This window comes from Corythoichthys intestinalis, chromosome 9 (assembly GCF_030265065.1).
Source record: "Corythoichthys intestinalis isolate RoL2023-P3 chromosome 9, ASM3026506v1, whole genome shotgun sequence".
Taxonomy (NCBI): Eukaryota; Metazoa; Chordata; class Actinopteri; order Syngnathiformes; family Syngnathidae; genus Corythoichthys; species Corythoichthys intestinalis.
Window position 1 is genome coordinate 46,037,617 of NC_080403.1, and position 21,801 is coordinate 46,059,417.

General features: G+C 37.6%; 1 protein-coding gene across 2 annotated transcripts in view; it reads right to left on the minus strand.

Annotated features, from left to right (window-relative positions):
• LOC130921934 (plexin-A1-like) overlaps window positions 1-21,801 on the minus strand; it is a 484,623-nt gene that overhangs the window by 74,927 nt on the left and 387,895 nt on the right. For both annotated transcript variants that reach the window (XM_057846316.1, XM_057846315.1), the window contains exons 14-16: window positions 10,409-10,532; window positions 10,186-10,322; window positions 865-1,032 (exon numbers count right to left, since the gene is read on the minus strand). In XM_057846316.1, the coding sequence (XP_057702299.1) occupies window positions 865-1,032; window positions 10,186-10,322; window positions 10,409-10,532 (429 nt within the window). The remainder of the gene's footprint in view (window positions 1-864; window positions 1,033-10,185; window positions 10,323-10,408; window positions 10,533-21,801) is intronic.

The window sequence follows — 21,801 nt, forward strand, 5'->3', positions numbered from 1 at the left end:
CTAACATTTATTATTATATTAATTAACATGAGTTAATGCATTAGTTAATGCATTTTAAGACAATATGTTTAAATAACATTACAATAATTAATATAATTGCTTATCTAACATTTATTAATATATTAATTAACATTTTTTAGGGATACGTGTGCTACACTTTACAATAAGGGTCCAAAAAAAATCAGAACTGGTTAATTAAGGTTAAGTAATTCGTACCTCATAAGTATTACTTAACCTTAATTAACCCACATGTATCCCTAAACTAAGAAATTATAAATGCTAAGTTAACAAACCCTAACCCTAAACCCTAACCCTATATAGGCCTATATTTTTTTTTTTTCTTTTACCACACCATTAATTACTGTCTAGTTATGCATTAGCTAATGCATTAACTAATGCATTAGCTAATGCATTAACTCATGGTAATTAATATATTAATAAATGCTAGATAAGCAATTATATTAATTATTGTAATGTTGCTTAAACATTAGTTACTGTCTAAAAATGCATTGACCAATGTTAATTAAGGGACCCTTATTGTAAAGTGTTACCGTTATGTTAATTACACAAATTAGAGAAGCATCATCTAATTCTTCAAAGGGTGCCAATAATTTTGTCTGGCCCATTTTTGGAGTTCTGTGTAAAATAATATGATTTTAATTTCCCCCCCATTTTTTTGGTGTTTTTTTTCATTGCAAGCAAAATAAATGAAGATATTACTACCAAAGCTTTTGTAATTGCAATCATTTCCTGGGAGAAATTGAGCATTATCTGACAGAATTGCAGGGGTGCCAATACTTTTGGCCAGCAGTGTATGATAGCAGCATTTTTTTAGTTTTAGCCCAGATTAACGCTCCCTCTCACCTGGCAATACTCCAGTCGGGTTCAATTTTCAGGATGGTGGGATCATCCGAGTAGTTGAACCTGACCTCCGGGTTTCTCAGCTCGGCTGAGTTGATGTCCACCATGACCGGAGTCGGGCCTGGAGCTAGTCCGGCTGGGGTCACACATACAATCTCGCTGCTGTTTCGCCTGGATAAGCAAGAGACCAAGGGAGCAGGAGAGGGGGGTGTTAGTCACGAAACATTGCTTGGTGCGAAGTTACAAAGAGCTTCTGAAAAAAAAGTTTCACATATTTCTACTGGTGTAACTCAAATTATTTAATATTTGCACCCAAAACACATTTAATGTCAGCCAAATATCTCGGAAGTGCAAGCAACTTTGAGTCTGCAGCAGTCATTTCATCTGTCAACCATCTATCTTCCCCCCCACTGTGCTCTGTCTTGCTGAAGGATCAGATGTGGCAGATAAGACTGGTCGTCTCTGTGTGTGATGTAACGGCATCACGAGCAGACAGGCGACCAGCTGTGACCTGCAGGGAAACTTTGCGTTCCACTCCAGAGGTTTATTTTAGGTGCCCAGCGATGTCAGGGTAAAACACAGTTGGTCGAGCAATAGGGGATAGGCCTCCCGTGTGTCCATCTGTTTGGGCTTGTAAAAAGGTGTTTGTGCACATTGTGGGGGTCGGTTCATTTGCATAGAAATATTGTAAACACAGGTAAATCCTTTTGCCTTTTAGCTCGCTGTGAGCAAGTTGGCACGTGGCACAGTGTGAAATTTTGAATAGGAGTCGAAAACACTGATCCGTACATAAATCCTTCTCGTCTGCAAGGGAGTCTGAAATCCACAGAGAGCCAAGAGATGACGGGGAAGATGAAGAAGTGAGGCTCTCCTCTGACAGCTTGCAGTAAGGTGGACACAGGTTTGGAAAGAAATAATAGAAAAAAATACTGTAATACTTAGGGGTGTAACGGTACACAAAAATCTCGGTTCGGTACGTACCTCGGTTTTGAGGTCACGGTTCGGTTCATTTTCGGTACAGTAAGAAAACAAAATGCAAAATATAAATGTACTAGTTGTTTATTACACACCTTTGTGCTTTCAACAATAGGGACATTAGCCTATACGAAGCTAGAATTCTGCTCAAAAGTAGCAGGTATTTAAAGATAATCCAACAATTTGCCTTTCAGACCCCGCGTATTAGTCAGCTTTCTTTCTGAAAGAAGAAAAAAGAAGTCCTGTGCTAAAGAGAAAAGCAGTCCCAACGACAAAGATTTTAACATGTATTTTACAAATAAAATGCCTCAATGAATCTTTTTTTTTTTCTTATGAACGGTTTTCAAAAGCTTTATTGGTGGATGTTCTCAAGTTAAAGCGCCACACAGAAATTAATAAATTTAATTGTGCACGCAGGATCTTTGTACTATTCTTATTATATAATTACAGGTGTTTTAGCTCATTTCAATTTATTTTATTTAAATGGGGGTATTATTTATTTTATTATGTGTTTATATTTTACAAATATTTATATTGTATATTTTATGTTGTATAACTTTAGTTCCTGTGTGAATATTTGTTCCTACTTGTTTTGTTGTGGTAGGAGGGTTTTGTATTGAACACGGGGCAGTGTTGGTTATAATTATAGCAGAGAAGACAGTAGTAAATCAACAAAGACAAGTCAACTGTGCCCCGATCTACCACTCAAGAGATCTGATGAACTCAAAAAGTGGGTTACGATTGCATATTAGTTTGAAAATTGACCGGATCCACCGTATTTTTACACGAGTGACTTCCGGTCTGCCCAATTCTTGCTACCGGTAGTAGTATTGACGCAGGAGGGTCGCGTCTCGCGTCAAATAATAAACTCCGTTCTTTTCGCGTGCGTCGTGTTGAGCCGCTTCTGGGACGAGTCTAACATACGGCCGCACTGCGACTGGTGTGCATTGGCTGATTGACTTTAACGCCCGCGTTTCACTGCGTTTTCGCGGCGGCCACGTTGTCGCACCGTTGACGTTTCTGGGTTACACTGTCGTACCGTGTTGGTCCTCATTATAGTAGAGAAGACGGAGTAAATATAATCTACACAAAGAAACTGTAACCCGATCGACTCACAACCTCGAAAAGTAAAGGGTTACAAACTCGGAGAGGCAGAAGATTCAGAGCCTCACCTGCATATTGATATTAGGGTTGTGACAATACACAAGTCACGTATGAACCTTGGTACCTGGTCACGGTTCAGTACAACAGGAAAAACAGAAAGGCTTTTTTCTCAGCGCAAAGTTGAAGTTTGTAAACCGTTACACTCTAATGAAGGTGAAATTTTAAAAAAATGTAAAAAGTGTGACCTATGTTTTTTTTTTTTTTTAAATAAAAAATCAGTTCAATTCAGTCAGTTAATATAAACATATTTGATGTGAAAGATGTTATAGAATGTATCATATAATAACGTGTAGAACATGAAAAGTAATGTGAGTTGCTGAGTGACTAATTACTCTTACAATGAGATAACTGAGTGACTAACTCAATTACTTTTTGAGAGAAGTCATTTGTAACTGTAACTACTTACTTTTTAAAAGTAGGATTACCAACACTGATGCTAACGTTACATGACGCATAAACAACGAACTGAGAACGTGCCCGGTATGTTACGTAACAAAGCTATTAAGAGTTATTCAGATAACTATAGCATAAAGAAAATAAAATAACATGTGAAATGAATCTTAGGGCTGTCAAACGATTAAAATTTTTAATCGAGTTAATCACAGCTTAAAAATTAATTAATCGTAATTAATCGCAATCAAACCATCTATAAAATATGCCATATTTTTCTGTAAATTATTGTTGGAATGGAAAGATAAGACACAAGATGGATATATACATTCAACATACTGTACATAAGTACTGTATTTGTTTATTATAACAATAAATCAACAAGATGGCATTAACATTAACATTCTGTTAAAGCGATCCATGGATAGAAAGACTTGTAGTTCTTAAAAGATAAATGTTAGTGCAAGTTATAGAAATTTTACCCCTTTTAATATTTTCGTTTTAATACAATTTGTAAAATTTTCAATCAAAAAATAAACTAGTATCTCTCCATTGCTGATGTCAATAATTACACAATGCTCAAGGTGCTGAAACCCATGAAATCAGTCGCCAGCAGAGGGTGACAAAACACCAAAAAACACAAGCAACAAGTGGACATGACAGTGTGCTGTCATTTTAATCTGTTTGAGCGGGGCATGTGCGTTAATTGCGTCAAATATTTTAAAGTGATTAATTAAAAAAATTAATTACCGCCCGTTAACGCGATAATTTTGACAGCCCTAGAAATTAGGGTTGTTCCGATCATGTTTTTTTGTTCCTGATCCGATCCCGATCGTTTTAGTTTGAGTATCTGCCGATCCCGATATTTCCCGATCCGATTGCTTTTTTTTTTGCTCCCGATTCAATTCCAATCATTCACGATAATTTTTCCCGATCATACACATTTTGGCAATGCATTAAGAAAAAAAATAATAAAACTCGGACGAATATATACATTCAACATACAGTACATAAGTACTGTTTATTATGACAATAAATCCTCAAGATGGCATGTACATTATTAACATTCTTTCTGTGAGAGGGATAGAAAGACTTGTAATTCTTAAAGGATAAATGTGACTGTATATTGTGACTAAATATTGCCATCTAGTGTATTTGTTGAGCTTTCAGTAAATGATACTGTAGCCATTTAACTTCTGCCCAAATGCATGACGGGAAGTGTAACCATGACTGGGCGTCGTGGTATCAACTGATATATATTCTCCGCGTTGGGAAATGACATAGGGTGTTAAGAAAAAGATTCAACTATTACCTTTCTTTCCCACATTCCTTCCCACGATTATTCTAATTATTGGGAGAGGGATTGTAAGGCTTTAGCCGTTTAAAAAAAGGCTCCAAAGGCTGCAAAATTCACTCTACTCATTTTACGCTGCCTTTTAGCTCTATATACTGTATGGGTAAAACGCCGCCATTATAGATTGAACGCGACAATGCGTGAGTGGGTCGTGCAGTGCATGCGTTAATTGTGTTAAATATTGTAACATGATGAATGTAAAAAATATAAATTCTCGCCATTAACGCGACAAATTTGATAACCCTACCTTAAGCTTAAACTAAAGACTCTAGAAGTGTGTAACACATTATGTATGTAACCTTAAATACAATTAGAATACGATTTAATTAAAAAAAATATATATAATATATATATTAAAAAAAGGCATGTCTGATATTATTTTGCCAATTCCGATACTTTGAAAATGACGTGATCGGGCCCAATCGGGACGCCGATCGATCGGGACATCTCTACTAGAAATGATATGAAATAGTGTTATTAATTTCCCATATAAGTCACTCCAGAATATAAGTCGCCTCCCCGGCCAAACTATGAAAAAAGATTTATAGTCTGAAATATAAGGTCTATATAAATTGTTTTTTTTTTTTAATAAAAAAAAAAAACAAACAAAAAACAAAAACAAAAAACATGGAATCTATAATTTATCTTTACGAATATAAACCCTGCCGTCACTCAGGATGCAATTTGGAATGCTTCCTCCATGCATACTCCAACGGGGGTGGGTGGGGGGGGCTAAAAGCGGGCTGAATCAAGAAGAAAATGAGGATGACTTTTAAAAAAGGTTTTCCACATTCCATTGCTCCTCTGTTTCCATGGTAACTATTTTCACAACACTGTCATTGCTGAGAGCGCCTGCAGTGTCACGTATGTATTTCTGACAAGGTTGCGGCCAGCACAAAAGAAAGCCAATGGGGGATACAGAGCGAAAGAAAACACGAAAGTAGGAAAACGCGTTGCAGAGGGAGATAAGCGGATGAGTGACTCGGGGTAAATAGGTTTTGATTAAAGTTGAGGCCCCACTGAATACAAAGACACATTAAAAAGACAGACACATCCAGTTCATTACTTTGGCCATAAAGGTTATTGCTGCTCAGTGGATGAAAGGCCAAGACTATTATATTCACCTTTCTCTGGGTGTGCTACAGAGCTTTAAATTGGCCTTTGCAACAATATAAAAAGAACTTGATAGGACCAAGCTCATTAGTTGGACCTGTCACTTGTTGCCTCTGAAAAGGAAAGCAAAATAAGAAAACCAAATGCTTCATAGAGTAAGTTATTATTAAACCGCTTATACAAAGTGTTATAGCTGGCTATCTGCAAGGTCTTGTCACTAGTCATCAAAAGACTTTTTCCTTCCCATTTAACATTACAAAAGTCCTTTTTAAAATGGCGTGACAGTTTATGCTAATATGAAGAGCCTTTTTTAAAATCAAGATTTCATTTTCCACAGTTATGAAATATTTTTTTCTGACTTGTATATAAACAAAGTGAAAAATAATTGTAAATTGTCATTTCCTTTTTATACAAGTGATACATACTGTACATCTGATTGTTTTGGGGAAGAACCCAGAATTTTTTGTTTGAAGGAATCTCTGGACATCTTGTAAAACATTTTTTAGCCTGACAATGTAACTACCGTAATATTCAGAATATATGCCGTTACCCCCACCTTAAATCCTGCGTCTAACCATTGCGACTTTTCACTTGGCTCACGAAACATCAATAACTTGAGTAATGCTTGTATAATAATTATAGGACTGTTATAGAATGAGAAAATGTTAAAGTAGTTTTGTAATGTAATTTAGAGACTGTAATGGGTTGTTGCAACACTACACACAATTGGGATATACAGTGGTACCTCTACATACGAAGTTAATTCGTTCCAAGACCATGTTTGTAAGTCGAAATGGTCGTATGTCGAGCAGGATTTTCCCACAAGAATACATTATAATTCCATTAATTCGTTCCACAGCCCAAAAACCTACACTAAATCTGTTAAAATGGCAGGTTGTTTGCATGTTACGTGTTTTGGATGCCCCTGGTGGCGAGTTGCAATTTGTTGTTTTTTTGATCAGGCATATTTTGGCCACCTAAAGAAAGCTAAGACCTACGTTGTCATAGAAAAAGGCAACGCGTTGATGAAGAAAAAGTTTTGGTCTGATAATTTCGGGACGGGCATCATTATTCTTCTAACTGGACTATCTGCAGTGCTCTTTTTTTTTTTTTTTTTTTTTAAACAAAATCCTTAATAAATACTGCTGTAAATACTCTGCAATTACAAGAGCAAAACAAATGCATTATGTATTTTGCGTAGTGTCCCTGAACGCACCGCAGGACTAACAGCAGAGTGAGAGAGTGCAGTTGACTTTCTCTTTTCACGTCCTGTTGTTGCTATCAGTTGGCGACGCGTGTTGTGTTCCACAAATTCTGAAATTAATAATTAAGTCATTCACTCCCAGCCATTTTCACCGGAGCAAGGCCCTTTGCACCCAGGCGTTTTACTGGATTTTGACTGAGTTTGCAAGGCCCACAGAAAATTCTGTTCTATTGCTATATGTACATGGAACCCACCAAAAGAAAGATTAGACTCTCTTCTTTTAGCAGAAAAAAAGTTCAAATCTTTTTCCATTCTTTAGAAATCAGCATTAGAAAATAGCTTAGTTTGAGCAATTTTTCAATTTCTGATGAAAAAACGGAGAAAATGAGCTTTTTGTAAACGCAAAAATTTCAAACATAACTTTGACTTTAACACGGCTATTTTTTGCTTCAGTTACATCCCAAGCATCTGAATAATGTTTTCCTTTTACAAAATAACATGAACAACCACCCAAATAGAGCTTTTGATAGCTAAGTAACAATTTATTCGCACTTACCTAACTGAGAGATGACATTTGGTGGCTGCGAGAGCGGTTAAACTTTTCCCTCATTGCCGACAGTCTCGTAAAGATGGATTTTTTTGGTCTTTTTTTTGTGGTGACCATTGTCTCGTTCACCTGGGGAACTTGTGTTCCTGGTGGGGGGACTGGTTTGGCCGTGCGCGTTTCCGTGCAGGACACTGGAGCGTGGGACCTGAGCAGCAAGCCTACGGAGGGGCTCTGCTAACTTACTAGAACGGTCACAATAAAGTTGTACTGGTTGAATCGGGTTGGGGGGGGGTCTTACCAAATGTGCTACTGCCCTCCAGTGGCCAGTTTTATTGCTTTAAAATTGGTTTTGAGGCTTTTTTTTGTTTTGTTTCGGAGATAGACCGGAAGCTATAGATGCTTCTTGTAAAAAAACAACAACAAACAAACGCAAAAGACGTATAAATACGTTTTTGGGACAATGAAGCATTTAAAAATAGAACGTATTTATACGTTTCTGGTAGCAAATGAGTTGAAAACCTGAAGAAGCTGGTGATCGCTTTGGCGATGGTACCAGGATAATAATTGTCATATTAACGTACAAAGACTGGCGAACTGAGGTTGGAGGAGTATTGTCGAGCAGTTTATGGACGTGCACCCCAACGTTCATATTTTTCTATCATTCCATTTTCATTTCAATGGTAAGCCTCACCCTTTTTTCTTTTTTCATCACCTGCTTTAACATTCTTGGAACCCATATTGATTTCTCTTACAAAAAAAAAAATCCGCCGTGTGCCAGTCATGCGGGAAAACAATGAAATTGTGACGCTGTCATGAATCGTCGTGTTTCGAGCATTTCGTCAGATGTAGAAACAAATGGCGTGTCAACTTTTACGTCGGATGTCGAAAAGATCGTGTTCCGAAGCGATCGTATGTCGAAGTACCACTGTATATAGGGTAGTCCAATATATGAAGGAAAATATATACCAGAAGCCTTGCTTCTCTAATTCTATGCTCATAACCGGAAATAAAAAGAACTTACTGCTGGGAGCAAAATGTGAGTATTTAACACCGTATGCCCCTTGGAAATCTAGGGTAATGTCTGATAAGTACAGACCACACAGAGCACAATTGAAAATGATAGCAGCCTCACAATGAATACAGTACACTGTTATTCTTACAATTGCTGCAACTTACACAGCTGCAGTCCATTCGCCTACTAAGAAACCTTTCAAAATATGTTGCAAATCAGCTCTATGTATCTGTGATTGCAAAACACATCTGACTAGTAACGAGTAGATGTACTGTAGATGGGGTTAGATAAAGTGCGTTTATATAAGTGTATGACTACATGATAACTAGACATGTGCCGGTTACCGGTTTCACGGTTTACCGAGGTGTGAAAACGTCGCGGTTTCAAAACCACTAAAATTTTCCGTCAGACCGGAGTACGGTATTCGCCATTTTTCATGTGTCAAAAATCCAGCCAGAAGTGGCGTGGCGCGGCAGCGCTCACCCCCTCCCGTTTGTTGCTGCGTGTGAAAGTGATTATCGGCTAAACAGCCAGAGAACCCTAAACAAATACTCCAAATATAAGGCGTTCTTTTCTTCAATTTATTGAGCTCTCAAATCGTGGTAAGTGAAATATACAGAATGAATACATTTAAAACGTTGTACAATTGTATTTTTCCATGTGTGAGTAGCTAAACAGATTAGCACTATGAGTTCGCCAAAAACAAAACACATATTTTCCTTTGAAATTCGATATACAAACTAACTAAAAGCTTATAAAAGACGAATGTTAGCCTAGGCTTAGCTGGGAGAGCAACTTCGTCGAGTGTTACAGCCGCAGAGTGAGAAAACAAGCATGATTCTCTTGAATGAAGGGGAAAAAAAGGCATAGCATCAAAGATCGTAAATTGAGGAAAGATGATCTTGCCCTAAGCACAAATCCACGTTCGCTGGATTAAGGAGAGGTCTCACTCCCAATTATTATTATTATTATTTTTTTTTAAGTTGAAACCTTTCCACAACAATATTTACATTTTAACTAACTTATACATTTTTAACTAACTTATTAACTTTTGAATTCTTTGTTCTTTCTAACACAAAGGCATGACATCATGTAGACTAGAGTTGACACAGTGGCTGAAAATGGCGAAACTTCACTTGAGCTTTTCAATCCTCAAAAAAAATTATGCAAAAGAGTTTTTACTTTTTTTATAGAAATTATTTTGTTCTTGCTCTAAACTTGAGCAACTTGAGCTGTGGCTGTGAGTATAGTCTACGTTATATTTTAATTTTATTTAAAATTTGTTTGTTTTTTATTGATAATTTATATATTTTAACAATACATTCATATTCCAATTTGCAACTATGTTCTAAAAAAAAAAAATCCTGTTCAATGGAAATAAGTTTTGTTTTTTTTTTTAAACCCATACATCTCAAAATAACACATTTTGGAGCTATAATTGCATACCGTGATACCGTGAAACCGCGGTATTTTTGCTCACGGTTATCGTACCGTCAAAATCTCATACCGGCACATGCCTAATGATAACGTGGGGAAAATAATTAAAGAACAATTGGTTCACTCACTTCTCAAAACGGCAGGCATGGAGTCCAATCTTTACATACACAGCACTGCCTGCGTTTAGGTTACTGCCATCTATGGTGATCCTTGTACCTCCAGACAGCGGTCCAGTGGATGGCCTGACACGCGTGAAGTATGGAGACTGAAAAGAGAAACGCAGTGGCAATGAGACAAACTTTGCTGCAGGGCCAGAATGCGCCGGCTTTATCCTAAAGCATCAGTTCTTACCACAAACGTAAAAGCCTTGGTGGAGACTGCTTTGTAGTCGGGATGAATGCAGTCCCTCACGCACACCTCCACTTGAGCCTCCTGCACCCGGTAACCTGTTGCATCATTCAGTCGGCACACAATCCTGCAACAGAAAGGAGTCTCCACTTTCATATTTGCATTACAATGAGCAACTTATATCCAGAGGGGGGAAAAGAGAAAATGGAAATCACACATTACAGAACAAAACAACTACATTATCCATCAATCATTTTTTGTGGCTTTTGTCATGATTATCGTATTTTTCGGACCAGTCTGTTTATTGTGTCAAAAAATGTTTGCAGCGGACAGCAGGAATTCAAATCAATTAAGACGTCACTTTAAGACATTAGACACCAATCACATTGATAAGCCGCTTGATTTTTTCCAACGAAAATGTGCCGAATATTGCCAAAAATCACACAAGAAAGCCCGCCAGTCTCATCAGACCATAGGACATGGTTCCAGTAATCCATGTGCTTTGGTGACATGTCTTCAGCAAACTGTTTGCGGGCTTTCTTGTGTACCGTCTTCAGAAGAGGCTTCCTCCTGGGGTGAAAGCCATGCACACCAATTTGATATCGAGTGCGGCGTATGGTCTGAGCACTAACAGGCTGACCCCCCACCTCTTCAATCTCTGCAGAAATGCGCACAGCACTCCTGTAACGAGTCACATGACATTTTGGAAGGGAAACGACAAGCAGTACTCAATTTGGACATTTAGGGATGTATGTAGTTTCTAAGGGGTGTACTCACTTTTGTTTCCAGGGGTTTAGATATTAACGGCTATATTTTGAGGGGAAAATAAATGAACTCTATTATATAAGCTGCGCACCGACTACTTTTCATTGTATCAAAGTGTTATTTTGTCAGTGTTGTCCCATGAAAAGATATACTTAAATATCAACAGAAATTCGAAGGGGTGTACCCACTTTTGTGATACACAGTACTCTGGAGCAGTGGTTCTTAACCTGGGTTTGATTGAACCCCAGGAGTTCGGTGGGAAAGTCTAAGGCAGGGGTGTTCAATTTTTTTGTAAACGGGGCCAGATTTGGTGTGGTAAAAATGTGGGGGGCCGACCTTGCTGACGTCCTTTGCGTAGAACAATATATTTAAGCAAATTTTAGCAAGCCATTCTGTGTGTCACATTTGCTTTATTATTTTTTCAATTTATAATTTCGACAATCTCGCAACTAGCCTTTGTGGCGTTCTCTTTTGACTCTCGGGCTCTTGCGAAATACTGCTGCTGCGAAATTAAACTAGCTTCAAGTTGCTTCAATTTCTTGCTGCGTATCTTCCCAGTAATCTTGTCGTGCAGTACATATCAGCGTGTTTTGTTTGGTAATATCGCCTCACATTGAACTCTTTAAAAACAGCGACTGTCTCTTTGCAAATGAGGCAGAAACAGTTGTTGCGTATTTTAGTGAAGAAATAGTCCAATTTCAACCTATCCTATCTTTTTTTTGTTGATTGTCGCCATTTTAGAAAATTGGAAGTAAAGGATCACACGGGGTAATGTTGCTTAGAATGCTGCTACTTTTTAGTGGGTAAATGAGGAGCAGCATTTAGTGTGTAAGCTACTTCATATGCTGGTAGCAGTACTGCTGACCAATTTATTAAGTCTGTGTGTGGGCCAGACGCTATTGATTTTATGACAGAGGCTGTGGGCCGGATGAAACTTGAACACGGGCCGCATTTGGCCCCCAGGCCGGACTTTGGACACGTCTGGTCTAAGGGGTTCGGTGAAGGTTAACACACAGGGCCCTATTTTCATACTCTGACTAAGTGTTTAGACTAGGTTTTGGACCAATTTGCTTTTAATTGCAATTTATAGGCTTTATTCCATTTCTTTCAACTCCTAGCCCTCTATCTAATGGGAAGAGAAAGTGGTTTCCTCAGTGGAAGGTTGACTCAGACTTGGTATGAGTAAGTACAACAGACCTATAAGCAGCATGCACTGTGCAGAAATTTAAAAAAAAAATAAAAAGGGTCACATTTCACACACATTTTCTTGAAAATAGTATGTGATGCAAGGACGCGACCTTACTATGAGAATGTAGACATGATGAACAACTAAAATGGGAGTATATCAAACTCCCATGTGATACATTAAAGCTGTTCAGACCATAAAGACACTCAGATTCATATTCTCCATGTCTAAGCAGCTGAAGAGAACAGGTTAAAAGTAAAATAAATAAATAAATAAAAAATAAAACAATGTAGACGTGAAATTTCATTTTCCAACATGGAAACTAACTGCAAAACAGCAAATTTATTTATAGTAAATTTGAAACTTGAATACATTTCAACAGGAATTTGCTTGCTAGCTTAGCTCTACCGGTTTTGAATTCTAAGAAAGAAAAAAAAAAAGCTTAATTCTTAAATTCCGAGCAGTTCGGTGACTGCACATGTGAAACAGGTGGGGTTTGTTACCTTTAGCAAGTTTAAGTAACATTGGTCTGGAGTGACTTATGTGTGAAAATATTAACACTTTATAACTATTTTATTTCACATGTTATTTTCACACTAAACCGCAAGAGGGCGCTTATAAGACCTGTGTTTCAACATTGAGAGAAGGGCTGAACAAAATGGCACCGAAAACAAAATCATGTTCTGCACAAGCTGCAACTAGTTAAATATGCAACCGAAAACAGTAATTGAGCAGCAGAAAGAAAGTTTGGAGTTAGCGAGAAACTTGTAAGGACTGGCGAAATGTAGAGGTTACTCTGTTGTTTTCCATTCTATTTTTATTTTAAATTGCCTTTCAAGATGACATGTCTGTTCTTAGACTGGAACAAATACAATTCCCCAAAACTGAAATTTATCATCCGCAGCGACTAATACCTAACCCTAACCCTAACCCGAATATAAGTGTTTTTTTGCATTGAAATAAGACTAAAACAGTGGGGGTCGTCTTATATTCGCGGTCTAGACGTTATACCCATTCACGACGCTAGATGGCGCCAGATATCATTGAAGCGATGTTCTGTCATGACAGATCTCAGCTACTCTCAAGTATAACCAGTTTGCATTATTTTTATTGCAATGTTTTTCCTTATTCAGATTTGTTTCAAAACTAAAGTTACAGTTGGATTTCACTTTGATGGTTAATGCAGTTATTGCAATTTTGTTGTTTTATCACAATAGATTGGTTTATTTACATTTCAAAAACCAGAAGCCATTCATTTCAGGGCTGCAGCTATCGAATATTTTAGTAATCGAGTAATCGACTGAAAATTCTATCGATTAATCGAGTAATCGGATAAAACAAATATATTTTTAGGTGAAGAGCAATTATAAATATACATGAGAAAACAAGACATTTCATCTAATCTTGAACCATTTTCAGTCAATCAATGTCTTTATTTTCGATGTATATGCTGAAAACAGCCAACAATTGCATCTCAGATGTAACTAGAATTAAAAAAAAAAGAGTAATTCACTGCTTTCACTCAAAAAACTTTTAGATCTTATTTAAGAAAAAAAAAAAAAAAATGCCATTACGCTTGATAACAAACATCACTTAAAAGTTTTCCCACGTGTTTCAATTGAATTTCTCTCTGTGTCAAGCCATTTTTAAGTTCTAGTTAAGTTTTAAGTTAGTCTAAACTGTAAGTCCTAATAGGATTTTGAGTTTTTGCAGTGTTCAAAATAAATGTATGATACAGGCTGTATTGGAGCACATTAGGGACCAGTGCTACTTGGTGTTTTATCCAGCAATGACTACTGAGCTAAAATTGATAGTTAGCATGATTAAGTTTTTATTTTACACCCTCATCACTCCACAATGCTATGTTATGTTAAAGCCTGTATGTAAGACACGTTAGCCACACATCGACAGTGGTCATAATTAATTGAAACCTAGCCCTCCGCAGGGCTAACGTTACGTGAGCTAGTAGCGACAGTAACGTTAATCTTATTTATTAGCGCTTAGCGCTCTTTATTAGCGCTTAGCGCTCTACTGCTTTAAGATGGCGGCTGTTTACTAACGCTGCCCAGATGCAGCCGAGTCTATCAATGTGCATCTAGTTCAACATACATGTGATCTCTATGAGACGCATCAGACGCTACCTGTACCAACGTAGCATCGTGCGGGCTAGTATTTAGCAACGTCGGCGTCGTTTGTGGCGGCTGTCGGCTGCAGTAAGTTTTTTTTTTTTCCCTTCTTCCTCTCCGCACGTGACAGCGCGTTGTCCCGCATTAAAAGTAGTCCGAGCAAAACGTGATGCTTAGAGCTGTCAAAATAAACGATTACTCGAGGTGAATAAAATTACTCGGATCAGTTTTTAAACTCGAGTTACTCGAGTTGCTCGAGTACTCGTTTCAGCTCTAATTCATTTATGAATGTGATTACACTTTAGTTTACATATTTAAATGTTCAGATATTAAGATTTGAATGAGGCAAAATAACATGCTTTTTCTCTCAAATATATTGCTATAATCATTTGTTTCAGATGTAAGGTAATTATTTTCCGTATAAAAATTAATTTGGTGTTCAAAAAGTCTTTTTTCAAACTTGAAAAAGAGGGGGTCGTCTTATAATCAGGGCTGTCTTATATTCGGCCCAATAAGGTGTATGTTTTTTTCCCCTTCATTGCACATTTTTCTAGCTGGTGCGACTTACAGTCCGAAAAATGCGGGAGAGAGGCGGCGTACATGCTGGTCTGCTCACCAGACGATTGCAGGGCAAACAGTCATTCACACTCACATTTCCCCCAATGCAAAAAAAGCAAACTTTGATTTTATTGATTTTTGGAATGAGGGTGGTACCAATAGAAAACCCAGACATGTATTGGGGATAAGCCTGTCGCAATATGCAATAATTCCATTTATCGCACTATAAATAAAAATGAAGGCGGTAATTTTTTCCGATGCGATTTATTACTTGCGTGCGCGCGTGTGTGGCAGACGTCCTGTTAAAAGTTCGAATTCCTTGTTACCAACTGCGCAAAATGCATCTTCGTTCCAGGTCCGGCAAAAAAATAGCGCTGGAGCCAATCGTTCCCATTATATCCTATTGTTCAACGTATACCGGCAGCGTCAGTGCTCCGGAATGACTGCGGAAAATCTCCGGCGCGCCGGTGTTGTTGACGTGTGGGCGCTCCCGTCAGGGGTGACACTTCACGCGGGGCGGCTATTTTTCGCCACAACGCCCGATATTTACAACGAAGTCCGCCAAAACATTATTACCGACTTGGCTGCTACGAACAACCTCACTTTGACAATGGACAGCTGAATGGAAATGATGAACGGCTGATGAGTGGCTAATTAAGAGCGCTGTGGTTCAAACTCGTCCTGTTTATGAAAGTCGATTGTCATATGCTGGTGTTGTGCAGTAATGAGCAGACGCGACTTCAGCGGCGTTTGCTAACTTTTTTAATGCGCGCACACACTAGATATCATGAAATAGCAAACTAGATGTGCTACGTCCCATGCCATTGGCTACGTGAGCCCAGGGTGATTATGGGACACGTAGTCCATATACTACATCGATGAATTCCAAACTGTCATGACTGAATGGAAGTTAGGAAGGCCAAATCAATCCATACCAGTGACTATAGATAATGTTGCAAATATTGTTAATTCAGTACGTAACACAGATGGATTCGGACCACAAATAGGATGTCTTGCTCATGTAGTAAACCTCGCTGCTAAGAGAGCTGTTGCAATCAACATTGTGCCCCGCCTCACTTTACAAACAGTAAAGATTGTTCTCAGCACTTTTATACAATTTTTTTTCAGATCAGTAAGAAGAAAGCACATAAATACTATGCACTAAAATGCATGTTTATATGATTGCAATTTAATTTTTGCTCATTAGCAAAAAAACGAAACAAAAAATATAATTGTTACTTTTCTTTTCAGAGCATTAAATGTATTGAATCGGATCGAAAATCGTGTCCCCCGTTTCGAAAATTGTACCGAACCGAGGCTTAACTGTATCGTTGCATCCCTATGGAACACCATTGCAGAAGCTGTAAGGGAAAAAGTTTTCATTTGCCTAAATGCTTAAGTTATTAAGTGCAATTTTATTTTATTTTTTTTTCTTGAAAAACACATTTTATTTATTCTGTGTTTCTGTGCGGTATTAATATTGTTGTCTTTTAATTAAGAGGCATGGTGTATTGTTTTAGTTGTGATTTCTTAAAAACTATTTTTGAATTTAAGAGTAAATATTTATCACATTTAAATGGGTGTACATGATCTATTAATATATACTGTATTCTCACTCATTGTAAATTGGTTTAAAAAAAAAATTGGGGTGAGCAATAATATGGTATATCGCAATAATTTATGAGATAAATTATCACACTCTAAAATTTGTTATTGCGAAAGGCCTAATTGGGGAGACATCAAAACTCTCCACAGGAGATGAGAATTGTCTCCGTCAGAACGATGACAAAGATGTAAATAGTTATACATATAATTTAAAAAAACCCAACAAAAAAAAAAAAAAAAAAACAATTGTTTTATTAGGAATTACAGCCTCACATTTGGCCCGTGGCACTGGCCAGTCAAATAAAAATCCACTGAAGAAACGACTGCAGGGCAAATACACTCACACATTTCCACACGGTCTATGCAATGAAGTCATGCTTGACTGTTAATTAACCGGAGCGAACGAATGAGACAGAAAGAAAGGCCAAAAAGAACTAAAGGAAGGCAATGCGAGAAGAAAGTACAGAGAACAAGACAGGGAGAGTAAGCGGGTTAAAGCGAGCGAGGCTGATTAATTGAACAAGCTCATATCCTACACATCTCCTCGGCTTCCCTCACTCCCTGAGATGAGTTATTAACTCCCCTGTTTCCAGTCTCCCAGCAGGTGGTCATGGCAACTGCAGTGCCACTGCATTTCACATTCTGATGCAGTATGCTGTATGTCCATTGTTTCTATTTTCCCTTTCATTTATTCCCTGGACTCCCACAAGGAGCTGTGATTAAAATGCTGGACAGCTCTCAGTTAGAAACCTGGCTTCACTTGCATCATGTTCATCAAAATGAAACGCTGTTGAATGTTATTAAATCGCTATAAAGAGAAGGTTCGTTATAAATTGATACTAAGTTGATAACATATAGATTATTCAATTGATGGAATGTTATGACATGCCCAAAATGTATTTATAGAGTGGCAATCCTAGAATATAAAAGAATCAAAGATATCTACTATGTGGCGTGCCAATTCCATTTAGTGGTAGTTGATGTGTGGAAAGTCTGATAAATGCAGAAACATTGTGAGGACTTAAGAGCCTCAAATGATTCACAGCTCTGGGCAATTTAGTTCTCAATGAACCTAGCATGAATGTGGGAGGAATTCTGAGTTTTTGGAGAAAAAAATAACATTCAAGCCAAAGGGAGGAGATGAAAAACGCACACAGGTAAGGAGATTTGAACCTAAAACCTAATTGCTCCTATGTGTTAAACACTATACGACTGTGCAGCATTTTAAACAATATCAATTCTCACATAAGTCACTAAATAGAGACAATTACAGATAGACCGATATATCGGCTGGCAGATATTTGGAAATTTGACGTATATCAGTATCAGGCTTTTTTTTTTTTTTTTAAATCCAACCGGCCGATATGAAAAAGTCCATTTAAAACTAGGGATAGGGACAAGGGATCACGCCATTTTTCAGAGGATCAGAATCGGGTGAAAAGGATTGGGTTTTTAATGAAAAAAATACATTTAGGTTTTTCCGCTTCATGCTCGTACAACCTAACTCTCTCTCAGTTACAGTTAGACTTCACTTTGATGGTTAATGCAGTTATTACAATTTTGTTGTCTTATCACAATAGATTGGTTTATTTTAGGGCTGTCAAAATTATTGCGTTAACGGGCGGTAATTAATTTTTTAAATTAATCACGTTAAAATATTTGACGCAATTAACGCACATGCCCCGCTCAAACAGATTAAAATGACTGTAAAGTGCAATGTCTGCTTGTTACTTGTTTTTTGGTGTTTGGCGCCCTCTACTGGCGCTTGGGTCCAACTGATTTTATGGGTTAGTACCATGAGTGCGCATGATGTAATTATTGACATTAACAATGGCAAGCTATTAGTTAATTTTTTTATTGCAAATTTTACAAATTTTAATAAAACGAAACAATAAGAGGGGTTTTAATAAAACATTTCTATGACTTGTACTAACATTTATCTTTTAAGAACTACAAGTCTTTCTATCCGTGGATCGCTTTAAGAGAATGTTAATAATGTTAATGCCATCTTGTTGATTTATTGTTATACTAAACAAATACAGTACTTATGTACCGTATGTTGAATGTATATATCCGTCTTGTGTCTTATCTTTCCATTCCAACAATAAGTTACAGAAAAATATGGCATATTTTATAGATGGTTTGAATTGCGATTAATTACGATTAATTAATTTTTAAGCTGTAATTAACTCGATTAAAAATTTTAATCATTTGGCAGCCCTAGTTTATTTACATATCAAAAACCAGAAGCCATTGCACTTTACTTTACATATTTAAATGTTCAGATATTAAGATTTGAATGAGGCAAAATAACATGCTTTTTCTCAAATATATTGTTATAATCATTTGTTTCTGATGTACTGTAATTATTTTCTGTATAAAAATTAATTTGGTGTTCAAAAAGTCTTTTTTTCAAACTTGAGTCTTGAAAAAGAGGAGGTCGTCTTATAATCAGGGCCGTCTTATATTCGGGCCAGTACGGTAATTTGTAGCAGGAACTAATCCATTTCACTATTACTCACCCCTTCTAACTGTTTATATTTGTGCCTAACTATCAGTGCAAATCATTTTTCTCCTCCAGCAAGTGACCTTAGACCTACAGCGTCAGTCGCATAATCTTCCGTCTCTTGTGTTACAGGCAGCTCTGACAGGGTCGCAGGAATGAAGAGAGTAACCGGGCCACTAATGGCACCGCATGGCTAACATCACTTTTAATTATCGGGACAGCTTGACTGCCAAACGTGCCCCCTCCTCTTCCTCCTCCTCCTCTGGGTGCTATGGCAACAAGCCAGTACCGTGTTACAGGGCAGGCAGGGTTAAAAATTGACACCTCGGTGGTTTTTGAATGTGATCAAACGGCAAAACGAACACGCTTAGCGAAAACAAAAAGGGTCACCGAACATCGCACCAGCAGGCAGATGTAGGCCGATGAAGATGTTTCCCGTGAATATGATAATATGAGTTTATGAATTATAAAGCAACGCGAACGCGTCTCCAGCATATTTTGAAACCCAAAGGCAACACATCTGATGGGACTCGTGCAAAACTCGGCAAGTCTATCGTCTGAGTTCAAATGACAGCAGCAGCATTGAAAACAAAATATTGAGGACACCACCAGCTGTGACAAGCACCCTAATTTGTCCAACTCTAATAAATGCATCTACTTTACATTTTAATTCCATTTAAAAGACATGGAGAGAGTGGGGTCATAAAAAATGCTGGCAATGTCTTACACTGAATACAATTACAGCAATTGTTGGTCCTATTCACAGTGAAAAATTGACTGAACCACCAGCTTCTATGTGCAAGCAGCTCAAATTATATTTCTCCCTTATTATAGAGTCGTAGTTAGTAAAAGGAAGGCTCCACTCGCTATGGCCATCAGAAATTTCCTAGAAAAAACATGACTTAATCAGAGGGAGTACTCACATGCTTTCAAAGCTTTCAAGAATATACACCACCCAACTCAAGCGTCATTACACTGCTGTCACAAGAGGCTGATTTACTGTGATGAAAGGGGTTAAATGAGGTAATTCAATTGTGAATGGACTATAATTCTGATTGATATTGGAATACAATGTTTCATGTTAAATTGGCTGCCATTTGTCTTTACGTGAACATGCACTTTAACAAAAAGGCAAGTGCAGGGCTAGAAGAGCCATGAGAAGGAGCTCAATGTTAACAACATTTTTTGAGACAAAAAATAACATGAGCGAAGATGATGTCAACTAGGAGTGGGAACCTCTTGGTACCTCACGATACGATGCGATTTGCGATACAAAGCTCACGATAACGATCTGACGATATGGCGATACAACGATTATCGATACATTGGTCAGGAAGTCATTGTAGAATATTCTACACGGAACTAATAAACAGAAAAACAAGCTTCTGCTGGGAATTAGAGTGAGTTTATCACTAGTAGACGTCCAATCCATTTAAACTGGGAGGGTGGCATCCCTCCCACTTCAAACGGATTGAACGTCTATGGCCGTCAGTGGAAGCCAATGCCAGGCAATAAGATAATTTTGGGCTATTTAAGGTCCTTTACCTGTTGATTTTCAGTTCCTTCCTGATTCAGGGTCCCCCCAGGATTGATAAATCTAAATTCAAGACTTTTAAGACCTTTTTTAATGCCATTTCAACTGAAAATGAATACTTTTCTCGCACCCATTATTTAGATCATATTGAATCATATTAAATAAATAAAGCACTGAGCATCAAATTTAACCTCAATTACTAAGTGTGTTTGACAAAAGAATGCACATACTGTATATTAATAACCCGCGGGTACCCTGTGATTTTCAGTTCCTTCCTGTTGATTTTGGGGTATTTTTTCCCGTTTATTTTGAGTTAGAGAACAGGAAGTGACCTGGGAATCACTCAAATGAATAGGCAGTGACTCAAACTCAACAGGAAATGACCTTTAGATGCCCTGAAAATCGGACAGAATGACTGTGAATGCTCTGGTTTCAAATGAAAGAACGTTCCCAGTCTAAATGGATTCGGCGTCGTGCACCGTCAATGCAGCTTTAGAGTTAACTGAGACACTATTATGGTGGAAGATTTTGGTAGCAAACTTGTTGGTTTCCTTTTTATTTATTTATTTTTTTAGACATTGACACCTTTTTAAAACGCTATCTCGATCTCGATTCTTGGCAGGAGCATATGGATAACCTTTTGTGAAACAAAGTATCACGATATATCGCCGTTTCGATATTTTGTCACACCCCTAATGTCAACCAATGTTGTTTTCGTCATTGATGACGATAACGAAAATATTTTGTCAACGAAAACTTTTTTTCATGACGATGACGTCACTATGACGCGCTGAAAACCTGTCTTGGAAGACTAAAACATAACGAGATGGATTCCAATTGTCGTTTGACGACACGAGAATGAGATGAAAATTTGTCATAGTTTCCCTCATAAGTTCACAATGTGTGACATTTTCTTGTTGTATGTGTAGTCAGAACCCTTAGCAGTGTTTGGTCGTGTCACTCGTGTGATATGCTGCGTCCCCCTCCCATTCAAGGCTCGTTTGGTGAAGCATGTGTAACACTGATAAAAGTACAGCTCATGGTTTTTATTAAGAACTGTATTTGAGATGACTGTTGTGAGTTGAAATGTCCACTAGATGGCACTACATGATTAGG